General features: G+C 43.5%; 1 protein-coding gene across 6 annotated transcripts in view; it reads left to right on the top strand.

The window, feature by feature from the left end:
- Positions 1–15,026, top strand: part of unc80 (unc-80 homolog (C. elegans)) — a 214,181-nt gene that overhangs the window by 123,903 nt on the left and 75,252 nt on the right. For all 6 annotated transcript variants that reach the window (XM_073046799.1, XM_073046802.1, XM_073046797.1 and 3 more), the window contains 4 exons: positions 1,984–2,115; positions 6,715–6,901; positions 8,598–8,729; positions 8,880–9,023. In XM_073046799.1, coding sequence (XP_072902900.1) covers positions 1,984–2,115; positions 6,715–6,901; positions 8,598–8,729; positions 8,880–9,023 — 595 coding nt within the window. The remainder of the gene's footprint in view (positions 1–1,983; positions 2,116–6,714; positions 6,902–8,597; positions 8,730–8,879; positions 9,024–15,026) is intronic.

Below are 15,026 nucleotides of genomic sequence, written 5' to 3'. Positions count from 1 at the left end.
GATATTACTGGCCCATTTGGTTGGATATTGGTAATGTAAAATGCTGCCTGTCAGTTTCCCTTGCTTATTGGGAAGATGGATGGTGGGGACCTGTGTGACCTTGATTGTAGTGAGGAATAGGCCTCAAGCTGCGGGCTTGCCTGCTGCAACAGTCCAGGAGAGGAGATACCGGAGGCGATGTAGCTCAGCGTCCACACTAGGTTGAGGGCTGGCCCTTTCTGTAGGTGCTGCCCCCCAGAGTTTGATCAGTGGAATGACAATCTTAATTGCATGCTGCGTAAGTTCTCAGCGGACTGCTGAGAACTGCCAGTAACACCCATGCACCGTCATTTTACAGAACAAGTCATTCAGGGACTTGGGCTATATGCCTTTAGTGTGACTGTATGTTTACTTGCTATCTTATATACACTATGGGTGCCTTGATCTGTGTATGACTGTTGGCACTGTGATTTGCACGTTGGCCTGGAGTAACGCTGCATCCTTGGGTATTAATGTTTAATTAAATGATAATTACACTTGAACTTTTCCAGCAACCTTCTGTGTGTATATATATATATATGTCCTTGATCGTGGCTATGCTAGTGCCAGTGATGTGTTGGACAGTTTTGACTACCCATTGAAAAGCCTTCCTGTCTACCGCAGTGCGGTTTCCATATCATGCAGTGATACAGCTTGTCAGGATGCTCTCTACTGCACATCTGTAGAATGATGCATGTATGTGTATAGCCTGGTTCTCTTCAGCCTCCTTAGAAAGTGGAGTTGTTATTGAGCTTTCTCTGATCTCATCCATGTATTAAACTAGGACTTCCAAGGTGTCTCTGTATTGTTCAGCTGAAGATTACCTGGGCCATGTTCATAGTTCCTTGATTGTGTTTGTCACTTACCCCAAGTTCTGCTCTCATTCCATGCTCTCACATTCAGAAGCACAATTGGTGATTATCTTTCTTCATCTCACCCACCTCATCAGACTATGTTCAATGGATAATCCTCTACCCCCCCCCCCCCCCACCAGATATGATGACATGAAGAAATTTATTTACCTCTCTCTTTCCGGCCTTCCAGTGAGATGAGCATGTTAGTTCATTCCTTTATCGCTATAAATATCGTCTTCCGTGCACATGGCATCCATCTATGGAAATACTGGAGAAGTAGCACCTGGCCTTTTATCACCTCCCTGTTTACCTCAGGTTCCAAATGCTAGTTCCAGATGAAGCAACAATTTATTTGTATTTCTTTCAGTCCCATTGCAGTCACTGCTTGTCGTGTGGTTACCAATAGAGTGGCTAGGCAAAATACAGTTTAGGTAGCTTCTTTATGCAAAGTCTCCATTAAATTTATTATCATAAAGTTGGGCTTCCAGTACTTTAATGCTCTGCTGCTGCTCATACTTTCCCTTTGGCTTCCAGAACGTTCTAACAAGATATTTGTACTGTTCCAAATTTCCAAAGTGTTTGTATCATAATCATTTTTGTAAATATTGAGTGGTAGACTTGTCATTTCATCTATTAGCGTCTGTGAATTCCAGGCCGATGGACAGCCGGATCTGCAGTTTTTATCCCTCACAGATGCTGCCTAGCATGTTCACCAGTATACTTGCCTTTCAAGGTTGTAATCCAGCTGTGTTCACTATGTTAGAGTAGTCAATTCCACCTCTGCTTCTGTTCCGCTAATGGCCATGTTTTTGGTACAAACATATTTATGGATTCATAATTAATATGAAACACTTGATGTTAAATATATTTTAACTTTCCTAATATGGCACTTGCTGTAAAATTGTTTGCTGAAGGATTGTGATAGGCATTTTCCTGAAAACCATTGGAATAAAAACAATTGCAGTGCTACTTCTACACAATTTTGTGTTAGTGCAAATCCTTGTACATTGGAATAAAACATTTTGATCTTGTTGAAATTTAGAATTTTGTATTTGATAGACTAAAGAATTTCAAGTACACTTATCAGTGGTCTTCTGTTATTCTGTTTAAGATTCCACCTCCAAGCATAAACTTCACATTACCTTCTCCAATTTTGGGTATGCCATCTATACCGATGTTTGATCCCCCGTGGGTTCCTCAGAGCACAGGACGTGTACAGGACCCAATCAGTGAAGATCAATCTGTAAGTGTTTGCTTTCTAAAGTTCAAAATTCAAAGTAAGTGTATTATCAAATTACATGTATATCATCATATATAACCCTGAGATTCATTTTCTTGCAGACATGCTTAAAAAATCCAGAATAGTATAATAACTGTAATAGGAACAATGAAAGACCACACCAAATGGGTGTACAACTAGTATGCAAAAGACAACTGTGCAAATACAAAAGGAAGTAAGAATAATAAATAAACATTAACTATTGAGAACATGATATGAAGAGCTCTTGGAAGTGAGTCTATAGTTTGTGGAAATATTTCAGTGATGGGCAAGTGAAGTTGAGTGAAGTTATTGCCTCAGGCTCAAGAACCTGATGATTGAGGGGTAATAATTGTTCCTGAAATTGGTGGTGTGAGTCCTGAAACTCCTACATGGTCTTCCTGATGGCAGTAGCGAGAAGGAAGCGTGACCTGGGGGCGTGGGGCCCCGTGACGATGGATGCTGCTTTCCTGCAACAACACTCCATGTAAATGGGCTCAGTGGTGGGAAGGGCTTTACCCATGATGTATTGGGCTGCAGCCACTACTTTTTGAAGGATCTTCCATTCAAAGGCATTGGTGTTTCCATGCTAGGTTGTAATACAGCCAGTCAATATTCTGTCTACCACACACCCTCAGAAGTTTGTCAGAGTTTTAGATGTCATGCTGAATCTCCGCATACCCCTAAGGAAGTAGAGAGTCTGCCATGCTTCCCTCATAATTGCACCTACGTGCTGGGCCCAGGTCCTCTGAAATAATAACACCAAGGTTAATGAAGCTCTGGTTTCTTCCTCCTATAGTCAATAATCAGCTCCTTGGTCTTGCTGACATTGAGTTATGGGTTATTATTGTGGCATTGCTCAGCCAGATTTTCAACCTCCCTCCTACGTACTGATTCGTCACCACTTTTGATTTGACCTATGATAATGGTGTCAGCAGCAAACTTGAATATGGCATTGGAGCTGTGCTTAGCAACACAGCCATAAGTGCAGTGTGAGTAGAGCAGGGGCTAAGCACACAGCCTTGTGGTGCACCTGTGCTGAGGGAGATTGTGGAGGTCATGTTGTTGTCAATTTAAACTCACTGGGGTCTGCAAGTGAGGAAATCGATCCAACTGCACAACAAGGTACTAAGGCCAAGGTCTTGAAGATTATTGATTAGTAAATAGTGTTTCATAAAAAGTTTCTTATTCATACATGTAACTAACCTTCACACAGATTTATGAAGTAATAAAGTCAATAATATTTATAAGCCAGAGAAGAATCATAGAAACATAGAAAATAGGTGCAGGAGTAGGCCATTTGGCCCTTTGAGCCTGCACTGCCATTTAGTATGATCATGGCTGATCATCCAACTCAGAACCCTGTACCTGCTTTCTCTCCATACCCCCTGATTCCTTTAGCCACAAGGGCCATATCAAGATCATTATATATATATATAGATAGATCCAATCTGCAAGATCTGGCAGACTTGGGAGGGGTTTTGGACAACGTGAACACAAGGCTCTGTTTTTAAAAAAAGGGTAGCTAACTAGATTGACAATGAATTACAGTCGGCCCTCCTTATCCGGGACCCCCCGCGGATACCAAAAAACGTGGATGCTCAAGTCCCTTATATAAAATGGTGTAGTATTTGCATATAACCCAAGCACATCCTCCCGTATACTTTAAATGATCCCTAGATTACTTATAATACCTAATACAATGTAAATGCTATGTAAATAGTTGTTATACTGCATTGTTTAAGGAATAATGACAAGAAAAAGAAGTCTGTACATGCTCAAACAATGAGTGCTGGAGAGAGAATTTCCGGGTTTTGTTTTCGATCCTGATCCGCAACAGCACAGACACAATCATCGTAGCTCTTCTGGGAACGCTGATGCCGCCTCAGCATCAGCCGATGCCAATTCTCCCATGATCTTTAAGTTCCTGAGGCTGTAGCACTTTACATAGCTGACCAGCCATCCCTTCCTAGCCTTAAACTCCTTCCTCTCGCTCACAACACAAGTAACGAACGAATGAGACACGAGGCAAAGGATGCTCAAACAACGAGTAATACTTTTAATCATCTCTAGATTTCTTATAATACCTAATACAATGGAAACGCTATGTAAATAGTTGTTACACTGTATTGTTTAGTGAATAAGGATGCTTTGGAGGAGGCTCAATAATCCTAATGTCATGATTTGTGGAGGTTGAGGATCTTCAGGCGTTGAAGGTCAAGATGTCACAATTGCAGATTACGCTCCCGCTTGGCCTTTGCGGAATTGCTTTGACCACTTAATTGCTTTTTAGGAGCTATTCTTTCACAGAAACAAAGTAGCGACTGAACAAGATGCGAGGTGACCAATACTCAAACAACGAGTGCTGGAGAGAGAACTTCCGGGTTTTCCTGATCCGCGGTTCGTTGAATCTGCGCATGCAGAAACCACGGATAAGGAGGGCCGACTGTATATTTGTTTAAAGCAATACTCCCTGCCCATGGGTGTATGACCTCTGTGAACTAAATGTGATGCAAAACGCATGGCCTGATGCAGGACAGAAAATGGTTACTGAATTTTACTTAATTATGTGTGGCGAATGAGGGTGAGTACAGGATGTACATAACAGTGTTACGTCCATGAAAAGTTTGTTACCTAAGAAATATGTGAGAAAGAACAGTTGCCTAAATAGTGTGATTAGGAACAAAATGGCCTTTAATATTTACTCTTCCTGAGCATATTCCACATTAAGAGCAGCAGTTTTAGCTGGGGGTACCAGTGTTCAAAGGTGTTTGCAAGTTAACAATTCTTGCACCCTTTTTTTCCATATGTGTGTCTAAAGCTCTTGTGTAATTTTGAAGGTAACTTGGAGCATATCCTTGAATCATTTTCTGTTTGCTGGTGATCTCTTTCATTGACTGAGAATGGAATTAAGAGTCTGTTTTTGATAGTCTGGTGTCAAATATATGAATGACATGGCCTAAACAACATTACTGAATGTAACTAGGATATAAAAGCACCTCAGTTTGCTTATTCTTCCAGTGAACTTAGAGAATTTTGTAGATGTTGTATCAAGTGATATTTTTTCAGTGCCTTGAGATGTCCAGGTCTCAGGTAATGTGGGAGGGCAGGGATCTCTGCTGTCTACTTGACTAAGTGTTTTGTTTTGTGTCTTGGGCCCTAATTTTCCAGCACTCTTGGAGTTATAGTGTTATACAGCATGGCAACCGCCCCTTCAGTCCAACAGGTTCATACTAGTCAGGGTTCCCAACTAAAATTGTCCCATTTGCCCACATTTCGCCTATATCCTTCTAAACTTGTCCTATCCAAGCACCTGTTCAAGAACCTATTACATGTTGGTAATGTGCCTGTTTCATCCGCTTCCTCTGGTAGCTCATTCCATGTACTAACCACCCTCTGGTGGAAAAGATTTCTATCTTGCCCCTCTCACACTAAACCCATGCCCAGATTCCCCAATCCTAGGAGCAAATTTGTGTACATTCACCCTCGTGATTTTATACACCTCTATAAGATCACTGCTCATTATCTTTGATATGACATCATTTTCATGGAGCAGCTTGTTAGTGCTCTTAACTGTTTAGCAAAGGAGACGACATTCTATTGAATACTGCTTTAAAACCAATGTTCTCACGTACTTACCCCACTTCTGGGCATGCTGATGACTTCCTGACACACTCCCACCTTCACATTACGCCTCTGCACCATTTGGGAGTAGCACAATGGGCCAAAAAAACCTGGCGTGGGCGTGGCGGGCAGGAGGACCTTTTTCTCTGCACTACAACCTTGTTATGGTTAAACTCTGTCCCACTGTTGTAAGATAGGAAAATGTAGTGATTTTTCATGCAATTTTTCTTGTGTTGTTTCAAATGAAAATAAATTAATAGCAAAGGCATATGGCATATTTGTCTTCGACAGTTGGAGTGTTAAGTATAAAGGTCAGGAAGTCATGCTGCAGCTGTATAAAACTGTAGTTGGGCCACATTTGGTGTATTGTGTCCAGTTTTGGGCACAGGATTGGATAAGAGGTTTTACCAGAATGTTGCCTGAATTAAAGAGTATTAGCTATAAGGAGAAGTTGCACTAACTTAATTGTTTTCTCTGAAGCGTCAGAGGCTGGGGGGGGGGGGGGGTGGATTCCTGATAGATACATGTGTGGTTATACTGTACTGTATGGTTAGATGTATGTATGGCTATAGAGTCTTGTTAGTCTTTTTTCCCCAAATGTTGGAGAGTACGACTTTTCAGGTAAGAGGGGGTATAAAGAAGATTTACGAGACATTTTTAAGCGCAGATAGAGTTAGTATCTGGAATGTTCTGCTCAGGAAGGCACTGGAAGCAGATACAATAACAGTGGTTAAGAGGCATTTAGACTGGCACGTAGACGGTGAGGTGTAAACCATGTGCAGACAAGTGGGGTTTGTTTCGATTGGCATCATAGTCAGCATAGACTCCAGGTTGAAAGGCCTGTTCCTGTGCTGTGCAATTTTATAAACAATGAATTACTGAAAATTATTGATAAGTTCTAGAATTGGCTTATATGCAGAATGACTTGTATTAATATCCTTAACTTACAATCTGTTACAGAAATCCTTTTCAGCTCGTGCAGTTTCCCGATCTCATCAGCGAGCAGAGCATATTTTGAAGAACCTGCAGCAGGAGGAGGAGAAGAAACGACTGGGTAGAGAAGCCAGCTTCATCACAGCCATTCCCATCACACAGGAAGCATGCTATGAACCCATTAACACTCCACCACCAGAAATGGAGGAGGAAGGTAACTTCTGTTCGAATCACGAACCAGTTCTTCAGGGATGTTTTGGAGAAACAAGACATTAAAAATTGTAATTCTCTCATCATGAAAGATCAGAGTAGTCTTCAGCTACACGACTGTGCCCAGTTTCAATATGTCTCATGCAACGGCTGGAAAATAAGAAAAAAAGCATAGGCTTGAAAGTTAAGTTGCCTTTACTTAGCAGAATAATCTCTCAAATGGTAAAACATTATGAGGTCATTGAATTGTAGTATTCACAATCAAGACTGGATTAGAATCTATGGTGAACAAGAGAGAGGCCCAGAGGATCTTCTATATCTTATGATGATGTGGAGCCAGTTGAGAATACCACAAGTTTTATCTTTCCAGAAGGTCATTAACCTCTTGAGAACAAACTCCTGGCTTGCAGAATGATTGAAGTTTGTTTCCAATGAATTCAAGAACTTTCAGAACGTTTCCTTTCTCTGAATTGCTAGGAGGAGTTTTTTTATTCACTTCTTTCCCCCCAGAATCCATGAACTTATGTGCTGAGTGTATGGATTGTCATAGAATTATAATTTGCTCATAAATAATTATATTAAGGTATAGTGGATTTTATGGTTCTTAATGTTTTAATATCTTTATGATATTTGGTTTGTACCCGAATCGTGTCCATTCCAATCTTTATTTAAAATTCCATATAATATTTAAAAGCTCGAGTACAAATTGTCTTTTCCTCTTTGGCAGACTCATTGTTAGAATTCTTTAAATTGGTTGGCTAGACAAACAGCTCGAGGATATTGCAGCTGCTGAGTACCAGGAATTGAGGCTGACTTTCCTCTACTACATTTCTGTGATTTCTGACGTGACAAATAAATCACATGTGAGACCCTCAGGTTCTGCCTGGATGAGGCAGAACTTGGTGAAATGGGTGCGTGGGTTGCTGGGATTGCCGTCTGCCCTACTCTGTTTGCATTTCGCCTCCGTGTGCTCCCCTCGAGAGAGATCTGAACTCCTCAATGCTTCTCTGCAAGCCCAAACATCATGCGCCACGGGTTCTCATGATTTTGTCAGGATGCAGCAGGTCTTTGAAGAAGTGTTAAAATTTCATTGGAAGTGTTGTCCCTGAAGAATCTTTTACCATGGTAAAGCTTAGAGTGGAGTCCAGTGTTGTGCCCGCTGGAGCTGGTTGAATGTGATCAGAACCCTGATGTAGCTTGGGAGGGGATGCTCGATTTAATACTTGATCTATCCTATCTGAACTAATCTGTTAGTCCCTTTATTCCCTCACAGTCTAACGACATAGCTGCCAGTTAAGAGTTCAAATTAGTGTTTTTTTTTAATTCCAGGCCTGTGCGCATTACAATTATGAAGCATAGTCACCAGTAATAAGTGCTTTCATGCTGCTGGTCCCCAGATACCATTGGACCTCATTTACGTCCACAGTAAATAGAGTTCTTTATTACTTTATAAGGTGTCGATAGTGGTTGACAAAACTTTAATTTAGCAAAATTATTTTTGAGAAAAGTCAGAAAAATATTGCATAACTATTATCATCTGTTATCACTAACGTGAATATACAGATGTATGTGTATTGCGTTTTGTAAGAATCTGTTAAACACACAAGAAACTGTATAAAGAGATGTGTTGTGATTATACCTTAAAGGTCTGCATTTTACTTAATAGTTTATGAGTCAGAATTTTTGATTTTCTTTTGCAGTTGAGGATGCTGCAAATTTAGCTTCCCGTCGGCTGTCTGTTAGTCCATCCTGCACGTCCAGTACCTCCCATAGAAATTACTCATTCCGCCGGGGCTCTGTGTGGTCAGTGCGATCAGCGGTCAGTGCTGAAGGTAAGTGGCAGCCACCAGTTAACTTGTGAGTGACTAGGAAATAGCTGCATTATTATATGTCCTTGTGTGCAAAGATCTTTAATTTTTTAATTCTTCAGTTCTTTCAGTTATGATCTTGTTGAGATTTGTTAGTGTCTGTTTTATGTGCAGATGAGGAAGATGCAACAGAGAACACTCCAACACATCATGTCTTGCAGCCTCCTCAAGCTGTGTTCCCAGCGTGCATTTGTGCCACTGTGCTCCCGATCGTTCATCTCATGGAGGATGGGGAAGTACGAGAAGATGGTGTGGCAGGTACCTTTTACATACCTTGGTTAGCTACTCATTTGGTTTTGAAGCAAACAGGTTTTTAATCTCTTATCAAAACTATTAAAGGTTGTAGAAATTAATATTTTAAACTCCACACCTAATGTCATGAAATACTTAGCAGTTAGGAGCAGCCTTGCATTTGAGTTAGATGGTTATGAATTATGGACTTTCACAGAATTCATCAAAATAAAATTGGCAGATGCCGGAAATATGTCCTGTGTCCTAATTCAACTTCTCCTGTGGACAGATTGTCAGAAATTTAAGACTAACCGCCCTGATTTAGCTAACATCACCACCTTTTGTGAAATTCATTGTCCTTCGGTCTTCACCCCATCATTCCTTTCTCATTCTCTCTGTCCCTTCCCCCACTCTGCAATTTGAAACATGTTTGACTTCAAGCTTTTTTTAGTTAACGTTCAGGTTTATTGTGTAATAGGTATACATCAACAAGATATAAACGCCATGAAAGTGAGCTTTTTGCAGCAGCAGTGTGGTATATTATCCAGGTAGCACCAGAAGGTGTATTCTGCAACTATAAGATGAGGACAAATGTAAATGAGCATGTTTAAATTAACATAGTGTGTGTGTGTGTGTGTGTGTGTGTGTGTGTGTGTGTGTGTGTGTGTGTGTGTGTGTGTGTGTGTGTGTGTGTGTGTGTGTGTGTGTGTGTGTGTGTGTGTGTGTGTGTGTGTGTGTGTGTGTGTGTGTGTGTGTGTGTGTGTGTCTATACATATAGGTGTGTCAGGTCCTCCAGGATGTTGCTTTCATTAATGGACTTTATCCTGGTTAGGCTGAGTTTGTTTTCTCTAGAATGAAGGAGGATGAAATATATAAGATTATGAAAGACATAGACAGGGTAGATATTCAAAGTCACTTCCCAAAAGTAAGGTTATCAAAAACTTCAAGTGCTCCAAGTACAGTAGCAACCACATCCATCTGAACAGCAATGTCTTTCAAACTCTCTTCTATGTTTTCCTGCTGAAGTGCATGATGCACCATCAATAACTCTCGGAGACGTGTGGAGAGTTCTATTCTCTACTGCAAAATTTTACCATTTTTGATTTTGCCCCGCTGTTGGTTGCTGAACATGAACGCAACTGAGCGTTGGTCAGTCAGCAAGGTGAACCTTTTGCCGGCGAGATAGTGCCTAATAGCTTCCACTATGGCCTGGGCTTCTTTCTCCACTGCGGAGTGCCAAGTTTAAGGGCCTTGAAGGGTACGAGAGAAGAATGCTACTGGCCTGCCTGCCTGATTGAGGGTAGCAGCCAGCGCGAAGTCGGAGGCGTCACTCTCTACTTGGAAGGGAATGGTCTCGTCCACCGCATGCATCGTTGCTTTGGCAATGTCCCCTTTAATGCGGCTGAAGGCCGCGCAGGCCTCGGCAGAGAGGGGAAATGTGGTGGACTTGACCAGGGGGTGGGCCTTGTATGCGTAATGAGGGACCCATTGGGCGTAACAGGAAAAGAAGCCTAGGCACTGTTTGAGGGCTGTGAGGGTGGTGGGAAGAGGGAGTTCTAACAGGGGGTGCATACAGTCTGGATCAGGGCCAATGACCCCGTTCTCCACGACATACCCAAGGATAGCGAGTCGGGTGGTTCCGAACACACACTTGTCCCTGTTATAAGTAAGGTTCAGGGCTTTGGCCACTTGGAAAAATCATTGGAGGTTGGTGTTGTGATCCGGCCAGTCGTGACCACAGATGGTGATGTTATCCAGACAGGGAAATGTGGCCTTCAGTTGGCACTGGTCCACCATTTCCCTCTGGAAGACAGAGACACCGTTCGTGACACTGAAGGGGACACGCAGGAAGTGATAGAGCCTGCCCCCCGCCTCAAAGGCGGATGGGGAGCTGGTGATAAGCGGATTTCAGATCTATTGTCGAGTACACCTTGTACTGAGCTATCTGGTTGACCATATCCGCGATGCGGGGTAGGGGGTACGCGTCAAGCTGCGTGAACCTATTGATGGTCTGGCTATAGTCCACGACCATCCTATTTTTCTGCCAGGTCCGAACAACAACCACCTGGGCCCTCCAAGGACTTGTGCTTGGCTCAATGATCCCCTCCCTGAGCAGCCGCTGCACCTCTGACTGAATGAAGGCCCTGTCCCCCGTGCTGTACCACCTGCTTTTAGTTGCCACAGGTTTACAGTCAGGGGTCAGGTTGGCGAACAGCGATGGGGGAGGGATCTTGTGGGTGGAGAGGCTGCAAGTGGTGTCAGTAGCACAGCTGTCGGCATGGTGCTGGATGGGATGTGCGGGCGGGTGTGTTTGTGGTCAGTTGCGGGGTATTTGACGAAGTCCCACAAAACTGAGGGATTCCTGACAGTGAGTGGTGGGAGGGGCCCGTCATATGCCATAGTCACACTTTTGAGGTGGCTCTGGAAGTCCAGCCCCAATAGCACAGGCGCATGACCAGTAGCGCAAAATCCTGATATTCTGTGCCCTGCACCACCAATGTCGCTACACAACCCACCCGGATGTCTGTGGAATGCGACCCAGAAACCATGGTGACCCTCTGGCTTACCGACCGTGTCACGAGTCCGCAGCGTTGCACCGTGTCCGGGTGAATATAACTCTCAGTGCTGCCCGTGTCAAACAGGCAGCTAGTCCTGTGCCCCTCCACCAGGATGTCCATCATTGACCTTGCAAGCTGTGTGGGGCGCTTTGGTCGAGGGTTACGGAGGCCAGAGTTGAATCGCCATCTTGGTGCCTGGTAAGCACCCGTGGGTCGGGGGCGGGGCAAGGTGGCGTTGACAAAGATGGCCGCCCCCATGCCTCGCACGAGGCGGGCAGGCAAGATGGCAGCCACCATGCCTCGCACGAGGCGGGCAGGCAAGATGGCGGTGACCACGATGGCGACCCCCATGCCTCGCACGAGGCGCTGCTTGACCCCGCTCGTGGTTCAGACTTACAGACCTTAGCGAAATGGCCCTTCTTTCCGCAGCTGGAGCAGGTAGCTTCTCGGGCCGGGCAGAGTTTTTGGGGGTGCTTTTCGAGTCTGCAGAAGTAACACTGCGCGGACTTGCGACTGGCAGCAGCTGTGGTCGGTTTCGGGGAGCTCGTGGACTCGTGACTGGCAGCAGCCGAGGTCGATTCGCTCGCGGGTGGCGGGGTCTGCAGCGTCCATGGAACCGGCAGGGGATCGCGTGGCTGGACAGCATCAGCATTGTGCAGAGCAGCCTCCAGCGTGTCGGCCATCTCGATCACCGAGCGTAAGGTAAGATCGGCATTTTCCGGCAGCCGCTGGCGCACATACACTGACCTGATCCCCGTAACGAAGGCGTCTCGTACCAGGAGCTCCGCATGCTGTTCCGCCATCAGTCCCTTGCAGTTGCAGGCCCGCACAAGTGTCTGTAGGGCTCGGACAAACTTCCCGTTCGACTCGCTGGTCCGCTGCCGCCGCGTCGCTAAGCGATGTCTTGCGTAGACGGTGTTCACCGGCCGCAGGTACCGTCTTTTGTGGGCGTCCAGTGCCCCTTGATAGGTCGGCAGGTCCCTGATAAGGGAGAATACTTTTGGGCTGACCCTGGAAAGGAGAATTTTGTGCATTGTGGCAGGCTCAGTCACGGGAATCACTTCCAAGTATGATTGGAAGCACGCAAGCCAGAGTTCAAAGGCAAGAGCTGCTTCTGGAGCTTGAAGGTCCAAGTCTGATTTTTCCGGACGTAAAATACTCTCCATGTTTTAAAACTTCCAGCCAATAAAATTGATGCACCATCAATAACTCTCGGAGACATGAGGCGAAATATAGGCTTTTATTGGCTGGAAGAAAGAACAAGCAGCAATTGACCACCACACAACATCCTGGAGACTGAGGCTGGGGCTGTGTCTCCAATCGCCTTTATACCGGGGTCTGTGGGAGGAGCCACAGGAGCAGTCAGCGGGGGGGGGGGGTGGGGGGGGCCTGTCCAGACAGGTATATGTAGTTCACCACAGTGCATGAGCTCAGATGTTGACATATTTCATTCCATTCCATATCATATTGCATCTCCTGGGTCCGTTTTAACCCACGTGTATTCCCTGAAGACTTGCTGCATCTTCTGTACAGCCCGCATTGCCACCTATTTCTCCCTGACCAACTGAGTATTTCCAGTATTTTCTGTTATAATCTGACACAATAACAAGGTGCTGAGGTACTGTTGTATCGTGACAGTGGTGTTTCCCAGAAGAGGTTGATGCACCATCAATAACTCTCGGGGACAGGAAGTGAACGATAGGCTTTTATTAGCAGCAAAAAGGGAGCACGACATCTCGGAGACTGAGGGAGGAGCAGTGCCCCAATGGCCTTTATACAGGGGTCTGTGGGAGGAGCCACAGGAGCAGTCAGCAGAGGGGCGTGTCCAGACAGGTATACATAGTTTACCACAGAGGTGTTATAAATTTTCTTTTAGGTAGAAGTAGAGACTCCCCATAGACTGTTCCATAGAAAAATTAAAGCATTTATTCCTAATGTACTGGCCAAAATTTATTTTTAAATCAATGTACCACATAAGTTTCTATGATATGAAACTGTTGTTTGTGACACTGTTGTGCATTAGTTTGGTTGTTGCATTTCTATCCTTACAACAATGACATTTCTTGAAAAGTGCTGATTTTAAGCTCAGAGGAACACAAGAATGGTGAAGAACATTTCATAAATGTCTTTTGTTTCTGTAATCACTTGATTTATCACTATTTCTGTATTATGCCAGGGATTTTATTTCATTCATAATGTCTTCAAATCTTAAGATACTTGCTACGTTTTCTTAATGAAACCTTTTACTTTTATTTCCAAAAATTTTATAAATACCTTAAAGACACACCATTTATTTCTATCCAGCTATCTTATATTTACCATTGCTGCATCCTCTATTTAAAATAACTTTACGAATCTTCAGTGATGGGGAAAGCCTTTCTGTTTGGCAATGTGGATTTCAAAATCACAGCTATTATGTGACACAGGTGAATAGTTGCCCATCAGTAATAATAATGTTTATATCTTCATTTAATGCTACACTACAAGATAATTAACAGCAGCTTTCATTTGCATTGTTCTGAACTCATTGCAACATAGCAAAGAGTGGTCAGTATAAATGTAAGCAGACATAATTCAACCTTGCAAAGAAATAAAATCGGTCTCTTAAATACTCCAGTGAAACCAAGCTCCATTTCTTTTCATATAACGTAGGGGGCATTGCATTGATGCAAAAGGGGCAAGATCTGAGGGCACGTCCTTGGAAGATTCCGGGTGTAATCATACACAACAGGAAGAGAACCTGGTGATGTGGATTCTCTGCTTGAATATTCTCGAGTAGTAAAAAATAACATCACCAAACTGAGCTGGAAGATAGATGTTATTGTGGATGGCTTTGATTAACTATTTTGGATATTGCAAAGGTGTTAAGAAAAATTGTGCACTCGGTGTGAAGAATGTATGTGTTGTTTTAATTATGTCCAATACTCTTGTGTGTTAGAAATCTAACTAAAAAAAGTCATGAAATTGGCCGGAAAAATTGGTATAAATCTGGGAAGCTTCAGCATTTTAAGAACTTTGAAAAAGAAAAGAAGAGCAAGAATTTGGCAAGTAAGCAGTTCCATGTCTGTTTGAGGAAGAGAGCCAGAAATAGAAATTAGATGATCTAAAGAATCAAAGCTGGAGATGGATGCCTTGGGCAAGATGAGCTCAGAAGAGCAATTGGAGGTTGGGAGAGGGGATGGTTAGTTAGTTAGTTGGGAATGGTCATTATCATGGAGAAAGAAAAGACTTTCAATGTTCCATCCTAATTTGTGAGAGGAATTGCCAAATGCAAGACCTTGGATTTTACTTTATTCCCGGAGAGTCAGTTTTACTAAACTGGTTGGCTTCTACCATTGTGCAGAACCTTGTAGCACAGACAGGACTGGTCAATACATTTATATGTTTAGAAAGATATCCTTTAAACTGATTACTGAAACATAGGTCTTCCTTTTCACAGATCCACAACATTTCTTATGAAGTCAGCCTGGTT

The sequence above is a fragment of the Hemitrygon akajei genome, chromosome 5 (assembly GCF_048418815.1).
Source record: "Hemitrygon akajei chromosome 5, sHemAka1.3, whole genome shotgun sequence".
Classification (NCBI taxonomy): Eukaryota; Metazoa; Chordata; class Chondrichthyes; order Myliobatiformes; family Dasyatidae; genus Hemitrygon; species Hemitrygon akajei.
Note: the sequence above shows the minus strand (reverse complement) of the source record. Positions and strands in the feature narration are given on the sequence as shown.